The sequence below is a fragment of the Zeus faber genome (assembly GCF_960531495.2).
Source record: "Zeus faber genome assembly, chromosome: 1".
NCBI classification, from domain to species: Eukaryota; Metazoa; Chordata; class Actinopteri; order Zeiformes; family Zeidae; genus Zeus; species Zeus faber.
The window spans coordinates 56,952,220-56,974,383 of NC_137193.1; the positions used below are offsets into that span (position 1 = coordinate 56,952,220).

General features: G+C 46.1%; 2 protein-coding genes across 2 annotated transcripts; both read right to left on the reverse strand.

Moving 5' to 3' along the window:
- Positions 1 to 316: 316 nt before the first annotated feature.
- LOC307228227 (alanine aminotransferase 2-like) lies at positions 317 to 13,068 on the reverse strand (the record flags this gene model as incomplete). Its single annotated transcript, XM_079997834.1, has 11 exons — positions 317 to 455; positions 559 to 671; positions 780 to 902; positions 1,102 to 1,270; positions 1,419 to 1,555; positions 1,655 to 1,734; positions 1,856 to 2,093; positions 2,451 to 2,555; positions 2,655 to 2,744; positions 3,251 to 3,355; positions 12,925 to 13,068. 11 exons carry the CDS (start codon positions 13,066 to 13,068, stop codon positions 317 to 319), a joined length of 1,443 nt encoding a protein of 480 aa, XP_079853960.1.
- A 4,670-nt stretch (positions 13,069 to 17,738) lies between these two features.
- Positions 17,739 to 22,073, reverse strand: LOC307228237 (alanine aminotransferase 2-like; the record flags this gene model as incomplete). Its single annotated transcript, XM_079997846.1, has 11 exons — positions 17,739 to 17,892; positions 18,024 to 18,136; positions 18,739 to 18,894; positions 18,990 to 19,164; positions 19,761 to 19,897; positions 20,006 to 20,085; positions 20,846 to 21,089; positions 21,175 to 21,308; positions 21,579 to 21,687; positions 21,781 to 21,870; positions 22,044 to 22,073. The coding sequence occupies 11 exons, from the start codon at positions 22,071 to 22,073 to the stop codon at positions 17,739 to 17,741; spliced, it is 1,422 nt and encodes a 473-aa protein (XP_079853972.1).
- Between the last annotated feature and the right edge of the window lie 91 nt (positions 22,074 to 22,164).

Genomic DNA, 22,164 nt, shown 5'->3' on the forward strand with positions numbered 1-22,164 from the left:
ATACATCAGTTACTAGGATGGGTAGAATTCAGAGAAATGCATTTTGTTGCCTCAGTACTTGTATTCCGTGCAATGACTATTAGTTGAACGTAATCTAATAATTTTTTGAGCTTCTTCTTGATTATTAGTAGGTAATGTCATATTCTGTTGTGGTTGTTATTGTTGTTGCTAAAATTCCCTACATTTACAGTCAATTGTGTAACACACAAGTTATTGCTCTGGCTTATTATTACATATTTAATCTCTCTTGTTGATCATTTTAGGGATTCAGATCTATAACTTGGCTGGACGCATCTATGGGAAACTGCAAGATGGTTTAAGCTGTTCCTTTGCCGAGGTTGGTGTCCTTGACACTTCTTTCGGAGTGGGGAAATTTGTCCGATAGGCCCAGGTGGAAAGAGCTGAGGTGAGCCAAGACCTCCTCTAGCGTTGTAGGAGGTACCATCACACACAGCCTGAGGTAGAAAACACATACAAACAAATGTACAGATAAACTCAAACGCATGTAAACTAAACCACATGTCCAGTTTAACAAGCACAGAACTCCATGTCGCTAACCTAAGGTGGTGGTCTCCAACTACATGGCCGTTCTCACAGCCTGCTCCAACACACAAACCCTGTTCCTCCAGTAACCTCTGACAGTACAGTAAGTCCCCCTCCGGGCCTGTTATCTGAATAAAGAGGTAATGGATGAAAGGCAGGAGAGTAAAGAAACAAAATCTATGTTTGGCGTTCGGAGCATAGCAGTACAATGGAGTTGTACCAACACTTCGACCTACCATCTCCAGAGGCATATCCAGACGAGGGTAAACATAGAGACCACCCATCGCTGGCTGGCAGCTCATCCCTGGAAGATCATTCAGGAACCTCCAAGCCCGATCAGCATTTTGGGCCAGTGTTACCTGTTTGAGGAGAATCTCCTTGTTGGGAAGAAAAGGACAAAGCTTGTAAGTGGTATTTATATATTGTTTGAATGTGGACTGCAAAAGGGAGCTTTGTGTATGAGTTCACAGACCTTTGTGTTTTTGTGGGTTTTGCATGGAAAGAGTGTAGTTGCAAGTATTCGGATGTTGCCGAGTGAGTACCACCTTGCTCCCCTACCTTTGAGCATGTGTCATAGGAAATGTCTCCTTCTTTTATTGGATTGACCATGACCTCCAAAGCAAGCTGCGATAAAACTGGGGAGCTGTTAAGATGGATGGTACGTAAAAAGCCCATCACTGATGGGTCCATGTTGATGACTTCCATGTAACCCCCTCTCAAACCGCATCTACGCACAGAGGGACCATAGAGTACAATGGGCCTTCAGTTCCTTGAGTCAAAGGGTTATCAGGCATATTTCTTCAATAAATACTAAGTTAAGTTTACTGCTGACAAGCAGGGAATAACTGAATAAAAGGAATACCAATGAGACTCACTCTCCCATGATGCCGTTGGATAAGGAATAGAAGGAGATCAACTCCACAGTCTCTGAGTACTCTTGTCCCATCTCAAACAGGACCCTCTTGTAGGAAATAAACTCTTTACCTTTTCCATACACACTGTCCTGGTATGTCTAGAGGACACCAACAGGACCGATTATGTTCAAATGGCAGAATGTATGGATTTAATGTGATTTCAAAGCTTGTGAGAGGGTGTATACATTGGTAGTCACCTCTTCAACTAACAGCAGAAGGCTTTCTGTTGCAGCAAATCGAATCACTCCTTCAATCAATTCCCTATCTTGTACACAACCTAGTCGAAAAAACAACAATGTAAGTATTATCATGTATCATCACAGTATAAGCAATGTATTATTGAATGGAAAACATGGAGGATTGAACTGATGAACATGATGGGGTTAGGTTGACTGCACCTGTTGGGTTCCCTGGGTTGCTGATATAAATAGCCCTGGGCAGGCAGCATGCTCTGGCGGTATCAATAGCGAGTTGCAGTTCTCCAAGTCCCACCGCCCAGCCCCGGTTTTCTCTCAGATGGTATGGCACCGATTTCACCCCCTCCTGATCCAGCAGCATCGGTAAGGTGTGTGGGCAGGGCAGCGGGGTCAACACTCCGGTTTGTGCCTCCTCACAGACCAGTAGCTCAATTACCATCTCAATAGGACAAAAGACATTACGCATGATTGCAATATGTGACTCCATGATGACTAATATGACTTGAAATAAAAAAAATCAACAACATTTGACAATGTTTTATTTCATACCATCAATGACTTCTCGGAACCATGGGTGAAGAATATATTTTCCGGATATGCAGGCACTCCAGCATCTCGTTTAATAATAAACTCAGCGATTCTTTGTTTAACAAGGGGAAGGCCAGTGATGCTTGCACTATATGAACCTGCCATCAAAGCATTAGTCAAGCCATCGCCAATTTCTTTCTCAAGATCGTTGCTACTTTTTTGTTCTATTTTATTTTGTTCTCATTACAGTGCCTTTACTCTTACCCACGTTTCCTCCTTCACAGCCATTAAGAAGCGTCTGGGCCCTCAACCTCACGTCGTCAGGAAAGGTCTCATCGCGCAGAAGCTTGGGATACGTACAAGCCGCCAAGACCTGAGACAAAGAGAATGACCGGCTGAGGCTAAATGAATGTGGAGTAGTCAAACTTGTGGGGAAGACCCCAAAAGACAGAGTGAGAGGCACATCCCTTACCTGGCGAACAAAAGTAATAGGTTTAACTCCTCCACTGTGGGAATCATCGGAGCTGACGTCAATCACCTGCTTGAACGGCTTCTCCACTCCCTAGAGAGAACCCAATTGCTTGACTTGACAGAAGCTCGTCCATTGTTTTGTACTGTTAAACCTTGTGTCAGGGTCTGGGCGAGTACTGTACCTCCAGCTCCAGCACTAGTCAACTACTGATCCACCAGATTCCTGCCTCATCTCTTCCTCCCTCTGTTTGTCACTCTGGTTCTGCCTTCCTCGCTGCCTCATCCATCCTTGTGATTTTTGTACCTCCCACGGATTACAGCGTCTCCGACCTACTCTGCTTCTTGAGCCTGTTTGTCTGCATCCGAGTCTCATCCCTGCCCTGACACCTTGAGGTCTACTCTCGTCTCCCATATTTATCTTATTTATCAAAAGTTGAACATGTAGTCCTACTACAAAAACTTGGACAGGCCCGCTTATTGTAGTGGCCAGAGGCTAATTTGAAAAAGGAGAACTCCTTAAGTCTCACTGAATAAATCCAATTTTAAAATAATGTTGGGGACCTTTGTAACGTATGTAGCTTGTCTTACGTGACTCACTTGCAAGAGCTGGTCTTTGAGGCGAGCAGCCATGTCCTGCAGGGTGTCATGCAGCTGGACACGGATGCCTCTTATCCTGGGGTTCACCTGTTGCAGCGAAGTCATCTTAAAAAGGAAAAACAGGTGCGAAAGTCACTGATAGGCTTGACTAAAATACTGAATACATACTGGCTCAAATAGATAAAAAGTCTTGTCCTTCTGAATGGTTTGAGAGAACAATGCATATGATTAACTATTTGAATTATGTTTTTACATGTTTTATATAGGACAATAGCTTTTCGTAGGTTTTTAAGGAGCCTCCCATAGTTCTTAATAACGTCAGTTGTAGTATTGAAGAACCAGATCACATTCCATCCTCATCAACCTTATATGGAGATAATGATAACCCCAGGGGGGATTAAGAGAATATAATGGCATAGTAGGATTGTACCTGTGACCGGAGTTTTATTGTTAAATTACTGTTTGAGGGTAATACCTGGAAAAGACAATTGAGCAACCTCTCTTTGGTACAAAACTCTCTTGGTCAGTAGTTGGGATAGACTGGTCAGAACACTGCTTTGGAGCAGCACTGAATCTTTCTCTTTATTGTGCAGAATAAATATCTTGAATATTCTCAGTTTTTGTTTTCTTGTAGCGCACATTAACCTCACCGATCATTGCAGAAGAATTTATTCCATGTGGTGTCTAATATTTACATGAGCACTGACCAATTTGATAGCCCTCCTGTTGCAGTATTGTTATGCATGTTGGAACTCGATATAAGCCAGAGGAAGACATCCAAACAATGGAGGATGTTTATTTCTCACCCAGTCGTTTCTATTGACTACAAGAAAATTAGTAGTTACAGTAACCACGTCCATGCTCGTTTGCTTATGTGTGACGTCTTTCATTTAAACTTCCATGGAACACCCATGCAATCCTGCAGACCCAGCTCGGGTTTTAAAGGTCACTCGAATTCAAATAAAAGTGTGTAATCGATACATAAATCACCCAGCAGTGGTGAACAATTCCTGGTTCAGAAAGTACAGTAAAAGCCCCGCCCTGTTCTCACTCCTTCCACGCACTAAGCCAATCTAAATGGCCGAGTCCAAACATTGGGCGGGATTTTTATTTACCTCTGCTTCGCAATGATAATAAAACCATTAAAGTGCCGAAAAGGTTAAGAAAGAATGAATTACCTTTGACAGTTTAACAATATGATCTACACGGCCTTCTTGGGGAGTGAATCTGGCAGAAAATAGAATCAGAAACATGCCGAATCAGATCTCGTTCAGGCTCTGCTGCTCATTCACAACAAAACGCACATTCCAAAAAAGAAAACAATTATTGGATACCGAGTGTGCTGGCAAAAAACTGGAACCTGGAACAATACCAGAAAGGCCTGGAAAGAAGGTCACGACCTGGTCATAAAAACACAGAGACATGTTAAGGTATAATAACATGGATGTTATTCATTTTTAAATAATATGTTTACCAAGCTAACAACTATTCATTAAAAATGCATTATTAACATATCATGAGAAGATGTCATTTAACGTGATTTAAAGTACTTTTTGTTCAATTGGGGGGCGTTCCCCTGATGAAAAGTTAGAGAATACATTTCAATGAATCGGCCCCTCCTCTCCTCCAGTTAGTATGAGCATGATGGAGATCGATTGACAGCCGAACTCTAAGTCAACTACACTTATTCTGTACTAACGACAATTTCGCTCCCGTTTTCCATATCAGCCGAGTAACAGCATGTTAACTGGTCACTTGTCACACACCCCTTTTATCCTCGCACGCCCCTATTCTTCCGCCACTCCACTGCTCCAGCACCGCATGCAGCTACCCCCTTCTCCAATAAGAGAGAGGAGAAGAAGAATAGGGGAGGAGCCAGAATGACACTGGGGCTCAACATGCAATTCATCATAGAGAGGCTTGACGTTAATTATTGCGTGTTTAGCCAACGAGCTGAAATGGCCAAACAGGAGGAAGCACACACAAAGGTGTATAAGAGAGAGCGGAAAAGCCACCCTTAAAACAATGGATTGCGTCTGTTCCAGGAGACAACACAAAAGCCCACTACAAATACTGCAATGTGCAGATCAGAGCCCACCTGACCATCTGAAGATCCATGCAGAGACCAATAAACACAAAACGCACTGTCCACCGAACAGGGACATGCGAATGTCGGGCTAGGCCTAACTAGACATAAGATTAAAAAACAAAATGGATGATAATTAGGAATAGCTGCAAATGTAGCATGCCACACATCAATCAATGCAGTGGAAGTCTCGGGCAAGATTTTACAACAGGAGTTTGTGTCTTTTAAAATGCACGGCGTGATCGACTGCGTATTACCACCACATTTCAAACATGAACCCCTCACAGATGTGGCAGATTCCCCGTACTTGTTGTACGTTAGTCGGCGCTTACCTTGGCATTGTGGAGCTTACTGAAGTGAGAGCATCACAAAGTTTAAGTAATAACAGGGTTCCTGGAAGAAAAGGCGTTGTCGTTGTCGGCATTGCAATAGATGGGGCGAGCGTCCTGTGTGTCAGATTAAGCGCTCTGCATTCGCCTGACTTAAAGAAATGCAGCTAGACCTGTAGCTTGTGAGCTGCGCCTGTCACTCACTTGACATTGTTACCAACAAGGAGATGTGGGGTCCACCCAGCAATGTGAGATATATCATCAGAGGCCCAAACCCTAACCGGTTGAACATCTGTTCAACTTGTTTGCATACTCCGCGAAGCACCAGAGTGAGTAACGTGGAATGTACCAAACCTTGAAAGATGGTGGCTGCCTTTTAACCCTAATTCTAAGCCATTTTACTGATTCATTTATGAAAACTGTTTTTTCATGGCTCTTCCTCTCTTTGTTTGTGCAATTGTGTGCGTGTGCATTTTAGAGATAGCCTTCTTCGTCGCCACAGCGGATCATCTGCCCCTAATACCTTCTGTTCTGCGCATCTTCCTCCCTTACACCAACCGTCTGCATGTCCTTCCTCACCACATCCATAAACCTCCTCTTTGGCCTATTAAATATAAATTGATTTCTAAAATTGATTGGATATTGGTGTTTTATTGTGGCTGTGGTTGCGCTACAAAGCCAGAGGTGCATTTTTCAATTTGCATATGTGATGATTTTCTGCGTGCGGTTTGTGATCTGTGGGTTTGGTTATTTGATTTGACACCATATTGTCAGACGCTGTGAATCGGCTGCTTACTTCAGCATAAAGTTCAATAGCTGAGTCTATATAATACGAGGACATAAACTACATGTTGCCGTCTTTTGATTAAAAAGTAAAAGTTCAAAGACCTGTATTTTGAAATTAAAAGGCTGTGCAATATGTAGACTAGGTCCTATAATTATATGACTATATATATGATTATATGACTGCTCTAAGACCCATGACGAAAAAGTTACAGAGGTACACTAGAGTACACTAGTGTACCTCTGTAACTTTTTGCTGTGTAGCTGTGTAGTGTATTACTGCTCTGCTTATGTTATCTAGTATTGTAGTATTGCAACTTAGGACTACTGGTTTGACTCTGCACATTTCACTGCTATTTGCTGATCTGCCAACAAGCTTGTGTTCCAGACACACCCCCTATTCAGGTAAGTCCTCTCTTATGTGGGCGTGCTCTTAGCTAGGTGCAACCCTAATCACATGAGCAGCTGTATTCTATCACCTATTTATGGTCCTGCCCTTGAAGCATTAGCTTCAAGCGTTGGCCCATTTGTAGTCGCTCTGTGTAAAGACGCATGTCTACCTCTGCACGTCCACCGTACAAGGCAAACCTGCCTTCTTTTTCTCACTCCATACAAAATGTGCTACTACCGCATCTCTACAACTTCAAGGTCACCCAGAAAGCCTCGTTATACCATACACCGTTGCAATCCGGGTAACCTCAGGTCTCTGCAGCAAACATCTTTTGCAAAGACCTCCTTCTCTGTTGGCTTGTGGAATTGTCGATCTGCAGTTAACAAGGCAGACTTCATTTCTGGTCATGCCAACCACCTCTCCTTGGAGCTCCTTGCCCTCACTGAGACGTGGATTAAACCGGAAGATAGTGCAACCCCGGCTGCACTCTCCACAAACTACACATTCTCCCACACATCCAGACCATCTGGCCGTGGTGGTGGGACTGGCCTGCTAATTTCCAACACATGGAAATTTAATCCACTGCTGCCTTTAAACAACTTTGTCTCCTTTGAATATCACGCCGTCTTGGTGACTGCTCCGGTGAAAGCCTATGTGGTCGTCATCTACCGTCCACCAGGACAACTAGGTGACTTCCTACATGAGCTTGGCACCCTGCTGTCATCAATTCCTGAGCATGAGTGTCCCATGCTCGTCCTCGGTGACATGAACATCCACATGGACAGTGTGAGCTCGGCTGACTTCCTGTCTTTGGTTCGCTCATTCGACCTAAGACAGGTCCCGTCTCCACCGACTGACAAGGCTGGCAAAGAGCTTGATCTCATTCTTGCTCGGAGCTGCACCACGGACAACCTAAGGGTCACTCCTCTTCATCTCTCAGACCACTTCTTCATCCACTTCAATGTCCAGCTACCAAAACAACCCCCCACCTCCCCACCCATGGTTACTATCCGCTGCAATCTCAGCAACCTGTCTCCCACCCACTTCTCCTCTGTGCTCTCCTCTTCTCTTCCGCCTCACGGCACATTCTCCTCTCTGCAGGTTAATGATGCCACTGACTCTCTCTGCTCCACCTTGAGCTCATGTCTGGAGAGCCTGTGTCCACTATCCACCAGACCTGCTCGATCAACCCAGTCGCACCCTTGGCTGACTGACACCCTCCGGACAACGCGCACTGACCTCAGAGCAGCCGAGAGGAAATGGCACAAATCCTAAACAAGTGAAGATCTTGCAAGCTACCAGACACTGCTGTCCCCCTTCTCTTCCAGCATCACTACTGCAAAGAAGGCCTTCTTCAACAATAGGATCAACGGTGCCACAGACACACGTAAGTTATTCGCCACCTTCAAGTCTCTGCTTTACCATCCACCACCTCCCCCAGCTACTAACCTCACTGCTGAGGTTAGTAGCTGGTTAGAAGCTTTGCCTCCTTTTTTACTGACAAAGTGGCAGCCATCAGCAGCCAATTCACTAAACAACTTACTCACAACCTGTCTTCTCCAGCCCTAGGCTCATCGTTCCCTGGTTTCACCCCCCTCGCTGAAAGTGAGGTATCTAAACTACTAACATGTAGCCGTCCTACTACCTGTCCGCTAGATCCGATCCCATCTAACCTCCTTCAAGCCATATCACCGACTATCACCCCGGCAAACACACATATGATTAATTCTTCCCTAACTTCCGGCACTTTCCCCTCCGCTTTCAAAGTGGCTCGGGTCGCACCACTGCTCAAAAAACCCTCACTCGATCCCAATCAAGTAGAAAACTATCGGCCGGTCTCTCTCCTCCCATTCCTTTCCAAAACCATAGAGAGGGCGGTCTCTAGACAGGTTTCTAGACATACCTGTCAAGAAACAACCTTCTCAATACACTTCAATCTGGCTTCAAAAGTGGTCACTCCACCGAAACAGCCCTGTTGTCTGTGACAGAGGCCTTAAAAACTGCTAGAGCTGCTGCCAAATCCTCGGTTGTCATTCTGCTACACTTATCAGCTGCTTTTGACACTGTCAATCACAGCATACTCCTGTCTATGGGGATGGTAGCTCAGGATGTAGAGCTGGTTGTCTAGTAATCTAAAGGTTGCTGGTTTGATTCCAGGCTCCTCCTGCTAGCATGCTGTGGTGTCCTTGAGCAAGACACTTAACCCCTAATTGCTCCTGATGGCTGTGTCTGTCGGTGTTTGAATAATTGTAAGTCGCTTTGGATAAAAGCGTCTGCTAAATGTAATGTAATGTAATGTAATGTCCATACTCTCAAGTGTGGGCATAACGGGCAGTGCACTTTCCTGGTTCGAATCTTACCTTACTGGGCGCTCGTTCAGTGTGACATGGCAAGGCCAGCTGTCTGTGCCTCACAACCTCACCACAGGGGTGCCCCAAGGCTCGGTGCTAGGACCCCTCCTCTTTGCCATATACACCACCTCACTGGGCCCGATCATCCATTACATGGCTTTTCATATCACTGCTATGTGGATGATACTCAACTCTATCTGTCCTATCTTATCATCTTCAACTGAATCTGGTGAAAACGGAACTGCTGGTCTTCCCGGCCAAACAAGGTATTTATCACAACATTGATATTAAAATCGACTATCTATCTCTTGTTCCTACCAAGGCTGCAAGGAATCTAGGTGTCATTATTGATGACCAACTGACATTCTCGGACCATGTTGCCGCCGTCTCCCGGTCCTGCCGCTTCGCACTATTCAACATCCGAAAAGTCAGGCCGTACCTGACCCAATATGCCACTCAACTGCTGGTACAAACCTTGGTGATGTCCCGTCTCAACTACTGCAACGCTCTCTTAACAGGTTTTGCTGGCCTGTGCGGTGAAACCACTGCAGATGATACAGAATGCGGCGGCGCGACTGGTGTTCAACCAGCCAAAGAGGGCACATGTCATTCCGCTGCTCATCGAGCTCCACTGGTTACCTGTAGCCGCCCGCATCAAGTTCAAGTCTCTTATGCTGGCCTACAGAGTGATTGCTGGGAATGCTCCCACCTACTTAAATGCTCTTGTAAGAGCACATGTTGCCCCCCGGGTGCTGCGCTCGTCAAATGAGCGTCGCCTGGCTCTGCCGGCCATACAGCCACGGCAATCCAGGCTATTCTCATTTGTAGTTCCACGTTGGTGGAACGAGCTGCCAAAAACGACCAGAGCAGGGACCTCCCTCTCTGTCTTTAAGAAGCACTTGAAGACCCAGCTCTTCAGTGAGTACCTCCTGTCCTTACCTACAATTACTTAGCACTACCTAGCAGTATTTATTGCTACACTAATGTCTCTGTCACAATGTAGCTTGAATGTTGAGCTTGAATTCTCCCTTGTAAGTCGCTTTGGATAAAAGTGTCTGCTAAATGACTAAATGCAAATGTAAATGATGTACACGTATTACAGTACGTACACTAAAACTAACCTGATGAAAGTACGCCCCCACAGGGAGGTGGGGGGGGGGGGGGGCATGGATGTATTAAAATTAAAAATGCATGGGTTTAAATGTCATTTTTTAGCACAAAATAAAAGCAGGATACTGGTTAACTTTTTCTCCATTGAATGGTCTGTTAAATTCAAGGCTGGGCATGAAAAGGGACATAGGGTAATGTCCTCAGTATGAATTGAATTCATAAATTAAATTTAAGTCTATATGAATGCATATATGAATCAGCGTATATGAAGCAGACCACTCCATAAAAGATGACTGATGCCCCCACGATGTTGAAGAGGTCCTCAGGAGAGCCCCCTGCACTCCAAAGGACCTAAATCTTCTAATCTATAATCCATAATCGAATCTATCTAATCTCTATAGTCTTCTATATAGTGAATATAGTGTATATAGTGTCAGCCAGTCTAGAAGTATATAGTCTGGACTGGACTAATCACATACATGCACTTTATAAGAAGGGTCAGAGCCGACTATCTGCTTAGAAGACTTCGGTCCTTTGGAGTGCAGGGGGCTCTCCTGAGGACCTTGACCTTATGGAGTGGTCTGCTGGGGCAACAGCCTCACCACAGCTGACAGGTCTGTCCTGGGGGTGCCCCTGGACCGAGTGCAGGTGGTGGGAGAAAGGAGGATGATGGCTAAGCTGTCATCCAAAATGGAGACTCTGATGCATGAGACTCTGATGCCACTGGAGAGCTCCTTCAGCGATAGGCTGCTTCACCCAAAGTGTGGGAAGGAGCGCTATCGCAGGTCCTTCCTTCCTGCGGCTGTCAGACTGTATAACCAACAGCACAGCCAGTAGACGACACACACACACACATACACACACACACACACACACACACACACACACACAGATCCAAGTGCAATTTTTATATTAAAAAAAGAAAGTGCGATCCTTGATGTGCAATGTGTCAAGATATGTGCTATACACTTAGTACTCTAGTTCCTATTTATGGTGTTTTTTTAATTTTATGTTTTCTAATATAGTTTATATTGTTTATAGTGCATACCTTGATATGCTCTCTATTTTCTGCTGTCCCTTTTTTGCTGCTGTAAATTTCCCCATTGTGGGACGAATAAAGGTTTATCTTATCTCTTATCTTATCTTAGTGTATATAATACATATTGTGTATATAGTATACACAATATAGTGTAAATAGTATATATAGTGTCTTCTTTTTCTTTTGGCTACTCCCGTTAGCTGAAAGAAGACAACCTCTCTTCTGTATAAAACTCTCTCGGTCAGTAGTTGGGTGTGGCAGACAAAGGGGCGTGGTCAAGCACCGGCTGCAGACGACAGCACGGTTCCCTTTTCACGCGGTCACCAAGCTGCCTTGATTTGGACCAATCAGCACAGTGCGGGCACTGATTGGGCCACTTCAAGGCAGCTTGGGAGTTTTCTTAATGTTTTGTCTGTCTTACAGAGGAGATCGGCGCACGGGCTGGTGAGCAGCCCAAGAGTGGAACGCTATTCCTCCTGCCCAAGAGGACTATAACGAACCAATTTCTTCTTTCTTCTTTCTTCTTTCTTTCAATATATATATATATATATATATATGGATCTATTTTTATAATGGTTCATAATAGTCCTCTATGAACCGTCAGTCTCGGGATGGTAAACGCTGGTCCGAATTGAGCGGACGCCCAGAAACTCGTAAAGTTCCCGAAGTGTACATGACATAAAGTTAGTGCCCTGGTCGGTCAGGTTTTCCTTTGGAATCCCGACTCCTGAAACAGCACCTGCGACACACTTTTGGCAGTAATACTGCACAGGGGCACTGCTTCTGGGTACAGGGTTGCAGAATCCACTAGGACTAACACAAAATGATACCCATGGGCACTGCGGTCTAACGGCCCGATGAGGTCCATACCGAGTCTTTCGAATGGGGGCTCGACCAGGGGGAGGGGCCTCGACCAGGGGGAGGGGCCTCGACCAGGGGGAGGGGCCTCAACGGTGCTCTAGGCATAGCCGGAGGGTTGACTAACTGGCACTCGGGACATGTGGCGCACCATTTACGCACATCTGCCCAAATGGCTGGCCAATAGATGCGGGCCATTATCCGCTGTCGTGTTTTCTCGTGACCGAGGTGACCGGCCATCAGATTATGGTGAGCCGCCTGGAAGAGCATTTCCTGGTGGCCCTTAGGTACCAACAACTGGGTTATCTCCTCTCCTGTCTGAGTGTCCCCGCACCCATCACGCTCGCCAACGACCCCTCCGCATCAATGTGCGCCACACAACACTCACATTTCCCTACTGGCCATGAATGCACTCCCCCAGCCTCTCTCATCAACGCGTCAAACACTGGCCAATCCGTGCCAAAATCAGGGAGTGCACCCCTGCCCAGACATTTGTGCAGCTCCCTGATTTCCCCCGGCAGCACCGCCCTGGGAGCTAGGGGGGGACCCAGCAAATTCCGCATGGGTCCTGGGGAAGGACGTAGTTCCTCCCCTGACGTTGTCCTCCGGGGCACACCGACAGTCTGGGGACCTGGCGAATCCCGCGTGGGTCCTGGGGACGGACGTAGCACCCCCCCGACGTTGTACTTCGGGCACCGCAATGGGCTGGGGACACGAGGAATCCCACCAGGGTCCTGGGGACGGACACGGGTCTGGACCTCTGGCCGGCTTCGGCGGCGGGTCGGTGGCCGTTCATGGCGTGCTTCAGAGAGCTCACTCTGGTGAGGACGCGCCCCAGCTGGCAGCGGAGATACTCCCACTCTCGCTCCATTTCAGCAAAGCGTTTCCGCAGCCCGTGGATTGGCTCCGGGGCGCCTTTTACTCGGCGCCCTGCCCCTCCCGGGTCTCTGCTAAGGTGCCACTTGTGGGGGTTCCTTTCCACAGTTACGGGTTCAGGGAGGGAGATGGAGTCTTTCTGGCCATGGCTCGCCAACAAGGCTTGAATTTTATTGTTCATTTTGGATGTTTGGCATGCAGGCCACAGTTATATACATATATATATATATATATATATATGAGGCTTTATTTATATAATGGTTCATAATAGTCCTCTCGGGCGCAGGAGGAATAGGGTTCCACTCCTGGGCTGCTCATCAGCCCGTGCTCTGATCTCCTCTGTAAGACAGACAAAACATTAAGAAAACTTCCTGCCTTGATTTTTGCCACATTGGGGTAGACTGGTCAGAACACTGCTTTGGAGCAGTAATAAATCTTTCTCTTTATTCTGCAGAATAAATACCTTGAATATTCTCAGTTTTTGTTTTCTTGCAGATTAACCTCACCGATCTTAGCAGAAGAAGTTCTACCACAAAGGCCACTGCCATCTCACCTAAACATTTCCATGCTTCCCCAGGTATGTCATCTGGGACAACTGCCTTTCCACTCTTCATCTTCTTTAATGCTGTCCTCACATCATCCTTGCTAATTTGCTGCATTTCTTGATCCACTATCACCACATCATCCGCTCTTCTCTCCCTCTCATTTTCTTCATTCATCAACTCCTCAAAGTACTCCTTCCACCTTCTCAACACACTCTCCTCACTAGTCCGCACATTCCCCTCATTAACCTTCATCACCCTAACCTGCTGTACATCCTTCCCAGCTTGGTCCCTTTGAATTGCCAATCAGTACAAGTCCTTTTCTCCTTCCTTACTGTCCAACCTCTCATCCAACTCGGCATATGCCTTTTCCTTTGCCTTTGCCACTTCTCTTTTCGCCTTGCGCCGCATCAGCTTGTACTCCTGTCTACTTTCTTCATCTCTCTGACTATTACATTTCTTCTTCGCCAACCTCTTCTGCTCTTTGCGCTCCTGTACTTCCTCATTCCACCACCAGGAGTCCTTGGAACAGTACTTGGGCTGCGACTGATGACGTTTCACAAGTCCACAAGAACACAAGTACAGACAAGAACGCAGATTGAGAAAGGCCTAATGTCTTCCTTCCTCTTCCCACATGATTCACCGAGTACCTTCTTGGCCATCTCCCTCACCACTTCTGCAGTTGTTTCCCAGTCATCTGGTAACCGTTCATTCCCACCGATTGCCTGACTTACCTTTTCTTTAAATTGCATGCAACAATCCTCCTTTTTCAACTTCCACCATTTTATCTTTGGCTCTTCTTTAACTCTCTTCCTCTTCTTGGCCTTCAGAGTCATCCTACAGACCACCATCCGATGCTGCCTAGCAACACACTCCCCTACCACCACTTTGCAGTCAATAGTATATAAACTGTATATAGTATATATTGTTTATATAATGTATATAGTATATATAGTGTATATGGTATATATAGTGTATATAGTATACAGTATAAAGTGTATATAGGATATATAGTGTATATAGTATATATTGTGTATATAGTGTATTTAGTATATATAGTGTATATAGTATATATAGTCTATATGGTATATATAGTGTATATAGTATACAGTATATAGTGTAAATAGTGTTTATACTGTAGTATATTAAGGGTGATGCGCGATGAGATGCTTGATGCTGAGAGGTATTGTACGCAGAGTACAATACAGACTGATCAGAGAGATGGTTGTCTGAACAGTAGTTAAACAGGTAGGTTGTTAAGTCAGAAGTACCCGTATTATTATAAACCTAAAAAGGAAAAGAAGTTATGGGTGAAAAATGACATGCATGTGTTACTAGGGGTTTATTTGTTCTAGGAATATGCCTGAATATTTTATTTACAACTGTGTTTGCTTTTCATGATACCTGTTAGGCCAGTATGTCTCTGTTAAAAATACTCTAGGTATTTTGCCAACCACAAACGGCAAATGGCTACTATAGATAACCAGAAAAACAGCAATTCAGACATGTTGAGGTTTTGTGACTGGCACATGGAAACAGCACATACAGGAGCACATGCATTATGCAAATACATTGAACGGCTGTTTCTTAAAAAGAGTCAGCTAGAAAGAAGTTAATAATATGGAATTTGAATTTTCTAAACAAAATAATTTCGAAGCCACCACTTTGATGGCTTTGTTTTAAGTAACTTGGCATTTTGTCCATCCATCCATCCATCCATTTTACTCTGCTTATCCGGGGCTGGGTCGCAGTGGCAGCAGGCTGAGCAAGGAGCTCCAGGCCCCCTTCTCCCCAGCAACGTTTTCCAGTTTCTCCTGGGGGACCCTGAGGCGTTCCCAGGTCAGCTGGGATATGTAATCTCTCCAGCGTGTTCTGGGTCAACCCCGTGGTCTCCTACCAGTTGGACGTGCCCGGAAAACCTCCAAAAGAAGGCGCCCAGGAAGCATCCTGATCAGATGCCCCAACCACCTCAACTGGCTCCTTTCGACGCGAAGGAGCGACGGCTCTACTCCGAGCTCCATCCGGATGTCCGAGCTTCTCACCCTATCTCTAAGGCTGAGCTCAGCCACCCTACGGAGGAAACTCATTTGGGCCGCTTGTATTCGCGATCTCGTTCTTTTGGTCACTACCCAAAGCTCATGACCATAGGTGGGGGTTGGGACGTAGATGGTCTGGTAAATTGAGAGCTTTGCCTTCCGGCTCAGCTCCTTCTTCACCACAACTGTCCGGTACAACGCCCGCATCACTGCTGACGCCGCACCAATCGCCTGTCCATCTCAGGCTCCATTTTCACCTCACCCGTGAACAAGATCCCGAGATACTTGAACTCCTTCACTTGGGGCAGCAACTCGCTCCCAACCCGGAGGGAGCAATCCACTGTTTTCCGGCAGAGAAGCATGGCCTCAGACTTGGAGGTGCTGATTCTCATCCTGACTGATTCACACTCGGCTGCAAACCTCCCCAGTGCGTGCTGGAGGTCACAGAATCCCCCGAGGGACAAGGTCGAAAGCCTTCTCCAGGTCCACAAAAAACCTGTAGACTGGATGGGGAAACTCCCACGACCCCCCCAGCAACCCTGCAAGGGTAAAGAGCTTGTCCACTGTTCCCCATCCAGGACGGAATCCGCATTGCTCCTCCTGAATCTGAGGTTCGACAATTGGCCGGAACCTCCTTTCCAGCACCCTGAACTTTCCCGGGGAGGCTGAGTAGCGTGATACCCCTTTAATTGGAGCACATCCTCCGGTCCCCCTTTATAAAAATGGGAACCACCACCCCAGTCTGCCACTCCACAGGTACTGTACCCGACATCCACGCGACACTGAAGAGGCTTGTCAACCAAGACAGCCCAACAATGTCCAGAGCCTTCAGCATCTCAGGGCAAATCTCATCCACCCCCGGCGCCTTACCCCTGAGGAGCTTTTTAACTGCCTCAGAGACCTCTGCCAGGCATATGGACGAGACCTCCCCCGAGTCTTCAGACTCTGCCTCTTTCCCTGAGGACGGGTCGGGTTCAGGAGTTCCTCAAAGTGCTCTTTCCACCGCCCGACAATATCCCCAGTCCGGGTCAGCAGTTCTCCTCCCTGGCTGAACACAGCCTGAGCCAAGCCCTGCTTTCCCTTTCTGAGTTGCCAAACAGTTTGCCAGAACTTCCTAGAGGCCAACCAAAAGTCCTTCTCCATAGCCTCCCCGAACTCCTCCATCACCCGGGTTTTTGCTTCAGTGACCGCTGAAGCCGCAGTCCTTCCAGCCTGCCGGTACCTGTCTGCTGCCTCGGGAGACCCCTGGGCCAGCCAACCCCGAAAGGCCTCCTTCTTTAGCTTGACAGCTTCCTTCACCGCTGGTGTCCACCAACGGGTTCTTGGGTTACCGCCACGACATGCACTGACTGCCTTCTGACCACAGCTCTTAGCAGCCGCCTCTGCAATGGAGGTTTTGAACATGACCTACTTGGATTCCATGTCCCCAGCCTCCCCCGGGATTGGCATTGTGTATTTTGTTAAAATGGCAGACCTTTATTTTTAACCTTAATTTGCTCTGAGTAAATCTAAACTGTCAATAGTGTGACCTTACAGGGTTTAATAGTAAATATCTCTGAGTGTCTTTTTTCATAAAGTTGCCAAGTGAGTCTAGACTCCTGGGACACTGCTGGTTGGACCAATGTGGAGACGTGAGTGATCCCAAAACCTGGCAACGGTGAAACTGAGACCCAGGCAGGGGGCTGACATCGGGTTGGCACACTGCCTTGGTAAATAACTGTTAGGGTTTTGGATCAATCTTTGTCAATCATTTTTACCCAAGTTAACATCATGGCTGCATGTCCAATAGTAACTATGGACCTTGGTCTTTGGTGGTTCTGGAGGTGAAAGCAAAATTCTCCATTCAACATTCTTATCAAGTTAAAATATAAAAGCAGTAGCTATTAAATGAGTCTAACCATCAAATTTTAAAGTTCTTGTTCAGCAGATCACCTCATTTTTCAACCGGATCATCCCAACATTAATTGACACATGGTGAAAATTATTAAAAATGTTTAGAGCCTTTATTTATCTTCATCAATTATTATGTTTCTTGTTTGTCTGACAAAATGTATAACAAAAAAATTTTTAATAATTAATTGATTCAATTAATTACAGCGGTTATATCTGCTGGAGACTGAAGAACCTGGCAAACTTGTGTCTATTTCTCGGTGTGAAAACGTGTCCAGGACGCGCAGGTGGAAAGCCCTGAGGCGAGCCAAGACCTCCTCAAGGGTTGTAGGAGGGACCATCACACACACCCTGCCAGGGAGAAAAGAAACCCTCTAATTTCAAAATCAACATGAAATAAAAAAGTGAAAATAATCTTCATCAATAATCTCACAGCTATTAAATGTATAAATTAAAACTTAAAATTGAGAAAGTCTTCAAACCTGAGGTGGAAGCTTCCATTTGTGGAACCATTTTCACACCCCGCTCCAATCCACAGACCCTCTTCCTCCAGTAACTTCTGACAGTACAGTACATCAGCCTCCAGTCCTAACGTCTGAAAACAGTTACAGGATAGCGGACAGACCATTACAGAATTATAGGATAGCAGACAGACCACTTTATACAATCTTCCAAGTTACAGATATACAAGTGTTGCTTATTCACAAGATCTCTGATAATAATGTAAGGCATAATGTGCAGCCAGCCGGTCATTATCACAAAATAACCCCCTGTGGGGTGATCAGGTTATTTTGCGGTAATGACTGGCGCACTGCACATTTTCCCACTTATCAGCCAGTTACTTACTAAATAAAAGAATACCTTGAGACAGAACAGATTTGAGATTATTTGACAACTTGTGTGCCTCGTTTAAGAGTTTTGCTGAAAAAAAAACAAGTAGTCCACAACAATGAGGGCGAGACCATGCTCAACGAGGGACGTGGATCCAGGCGGAGAAGCGGTTGCCCAGGACAGTCATTATTGGCAGATCAGGAGTCATTATTCAAAAATAACTGACTGCCGGTTGGCAGTATTGGCCAATGAGAATTGAGTATTCCACAGAGCCATGTAATAGGTATATATATGTGTGTCCATCATGTGTATCACAGCTTTCTTATGCTGTGTTGCTTATTTTCTCTATAGATTGTGTGGTAGTACCTGGGCCTTTTTGACCATTTTGGAGGGTAGATCCAGACGGGGGTAAACATAGACACCTCCCATCGCTCGCTGACAGCTCATCCCTGGGAAAACGTTTAAAAGCATCCAAGCCCGCTCAGCGTTCTGCGCCAGCGTGATCTGGTTAGAAAGAATCTCCTAATCGGGGAGAAAGTGATAAAGGAAAAGGTCAAACATTGAACAAGGGCAATGTGATGATTTGACTTTGACGCTGATGCGGCTGTCTTTGGCACCTGCGCATACGTGTTGTAGGAGGCATCGCAGCGTTTCGGGGGATCGACCATGAGCTCCAGAGCGAGCTGCCCCAAGACCGGAGCGCTGATGTCCATGCACAGCAGAGTCTCAGCGAACAGCATCACATCCGGGTCCATGTTGACCAGCTCCATGTAGCCTGCTCTCAGACCACACCTGTAAACACAAGACATCACAGGACACGTGCACTGGAGTTCAGCCTCCACCCCTCCATGCATCCATGCATGAATGCTATATAAGCTTTTCCTAGTAGTCAAGTGTCAGTATTAATTAAGTTAGTATTAATACTCAACACTTAAAAACCCAATGAAGACTGATTTTGGTCGAAATATGTTGGGTCTCTAATCCATTTACAATTTGTAAGAGCCATGATAATAAAGCCTTTTAATCCCACTTTATTCTCTGCCTAGCCTCCCAACTACCATCAAGTTTTCCTTTGGAAATGATCTTCTTTTTTCCTTGGACGATGGTCACCTTTGTCCCACGAGCACCGACTACTTTTTTCATATGCACACCTTTTTTCACCATAGAGAAGCCAGTATTTCTCCTCTACTAAAAAGGACAATCTCACGGTGTAGTTATTCATTGTGCTTCTAAATTGAGATCATATGGATGACGTATTATTATTTTTTTAACAGTTAAAAAATGTAAAATGATTAAAGACAATAACCAGCTGCCTCTGTAACTCCTGCTCGAGTGACACTTCTTCTTTAGCTTTTCTTTACATAACCTTTGCCAAAGATTGAACTCACTCCCCCGTGACGCTGTTGGACAGTGAGTTGAAGGAGGCCATCTCCACTGTGTCTGAGTAGCTTTGGCCCATCTCCAAAAGGACTTTTTTATAGGAAACAAACTCAATGCCCTGACCGTACACACTGTCCTGGTATATCTACGATAGGAAAGAAAGGGAGAGAAAAAAAAAACAACCAATCATGAAGCGGAAGAGAAAACTTGGAGTTTCGGAGAGATTAAGAGACCGCCAGAAGTCTGCAATCACCTCATCAACCAATAGGAAGAGACGCTCAGCTGCAGCAAACTTGATCACCTCCTCAATTGAGTGTCTATCCTGCAAATGTCCTGATGGGACAAATAGAAGTCAGGGCAGGTGTGTGTTAGACACTAAAGCTAGGGCCAAATGACATGTTTTTTCGAGGCCGACTTGGCAGCGATTTGCGATCGGGCTGACTAGTAGTAGTAGTCGCATTGTAGAACCATAGCTGTCATCGACCTCTGTGTGTGTGTGCGAGTGAAAGACTAAAATCTGTGTCACGATTCAAATAAACGTGTTTTATTTCAACAGGGCTAGTCTTTCCAAAATCCTTTGGTGCGCATGTCAAAGCCTCAAATCCCAACGGTGATTTTCAACAGCCGACGAGATCGTGCGCCTGTACGATGGCGAAGCCAAAGAAAGCAGTAAGAGGATGAGTGTGGACTTCTGAAATGGAGGAGCAACTTGCGGAATTGTGGCGACTCATGAGGTTGTGATTAGTGTTAATTGTGAGTGCAGGTTTGCTGCACAAACAACCACAGTAACGAGATGTATGGCATCATGATGCTGCCATACAGCATACATCAAATATTGCGAGATATTTTGCCCCTGGCTGGAGTACCATAAAAACTCTGTTCATTTGTTCTCTGTCTTTAGATTTGTGCTCCTCAAAGGCCGCAGTTGTTATGTGTGTGTGCATCGGAGCGACAGAAAATCGGAAAATTTGAGTCGTTAAATGTGCGCTGCCCAAGCTTGTCATTGTCGTTCACGGTTGGAAAAAAAATCATGTCATGTGGACGAGGCTTAAATCTAAGCAATCTTTTCTGTGTTTTTATTTAGGCAAGAAACCTGTCGGGTTCCCCGGGTTGCTAATATAAATCGCTCTCGGCCGGCAGCACTGTCTGGCAGCTTTCAGAGCGAGTCGTAGCTCCTCCGGGTCCACCGCCCAGCCACGGTCCTCCTTCAGGCGATAGAGAACCGGTCTGGCCCCGGCCTCGTCCAGCAGCGTCTGCAGGGTGTGCGGGCCGGGCTGGGGGACCAACACGCCCGTCTGGGTCCTGTCTTTCTCTCCGACCAGCAGCTTCACAACCACCTTAGCAGAACATGGGGGCAGGGGGGGTCGACAAGGCTGACTACATTCTGCTGATTTGAGCACATTTATTACCACAATCCTTTACCGTTAAGGCCCTCTGAGAACCAGAAGAGATGAAGATGTTCTGGAAGAACGACGGCACTCCAGCATCTCTCCTGGTGATGAACTTGGCGATGGTGTGCTGGACTTGAAGCAAGCCGCAGGAGGCCGTGTACGAACCTGTCATGAAAGCATATATTCTGCCAGGACCCATTTGACCCACCAACTATATATTTTTAACATAAATGAGCAATAAACATGTAAAAAAACATGAGAAATTTGTGGGCCTCACGTAATCAACGTAAAAATGGTATACTCTATATACTATTTTTTTATTCATGTACTACAAAATTGCAATACACAAATTCTGCCACACCACACTCCACCAATGTGCTCGCTTGTTTAAGGATGTATACTGTATAACACCTGTGATTCCTTTCTAAACCGTACCCACACTCTCTCCATCGCAGGCCTCGAGCAGCCTCTGAGCCCTCAGCCTGACGTCCAGCGGAAGACCATCATCAGGCAGCAGCACGGGGTGCAGACAGACCGCCAAGACCTGCGGCGAGCGGGTAAACACGCGAGGAAAAGCGTCCGATGACAGAGGGCGGGTCGAAAAATAAGGAAGAACGAGTGAGGGAACACTACTGACCTGGCGAACGAAAGAGATGGGTTTGACCCCGGCTTGATGAGGATCGGCCGAGCTGACATCGATCACCTCGCTGAAGGGTTTCAGAACTCCCTGGAGAACAAACAATTGGAGATCTGATCAGATCAGGGCTTCGGTTTTCCACTGTTAGAACCTCACTCCCAGTGGTATATTCTGAGAGTGTAACACACCTCTAGGAGCTGTCGTCTGATGTGGACAGCATGTTCCTTCAGAGCGGTGTGCGGTGACTCTCTAACCCATCTCACCCGAGGGTCCTCCCGCAGCAGGGAGGTCATCGTGTCTTTGACTTGTAAGCGTCCTCAGTAAACAGAAAATGAGCTGTCGTGGCGTAAAACAGGGCTCATGGAGGAGAAGAGTGTTCCCGTG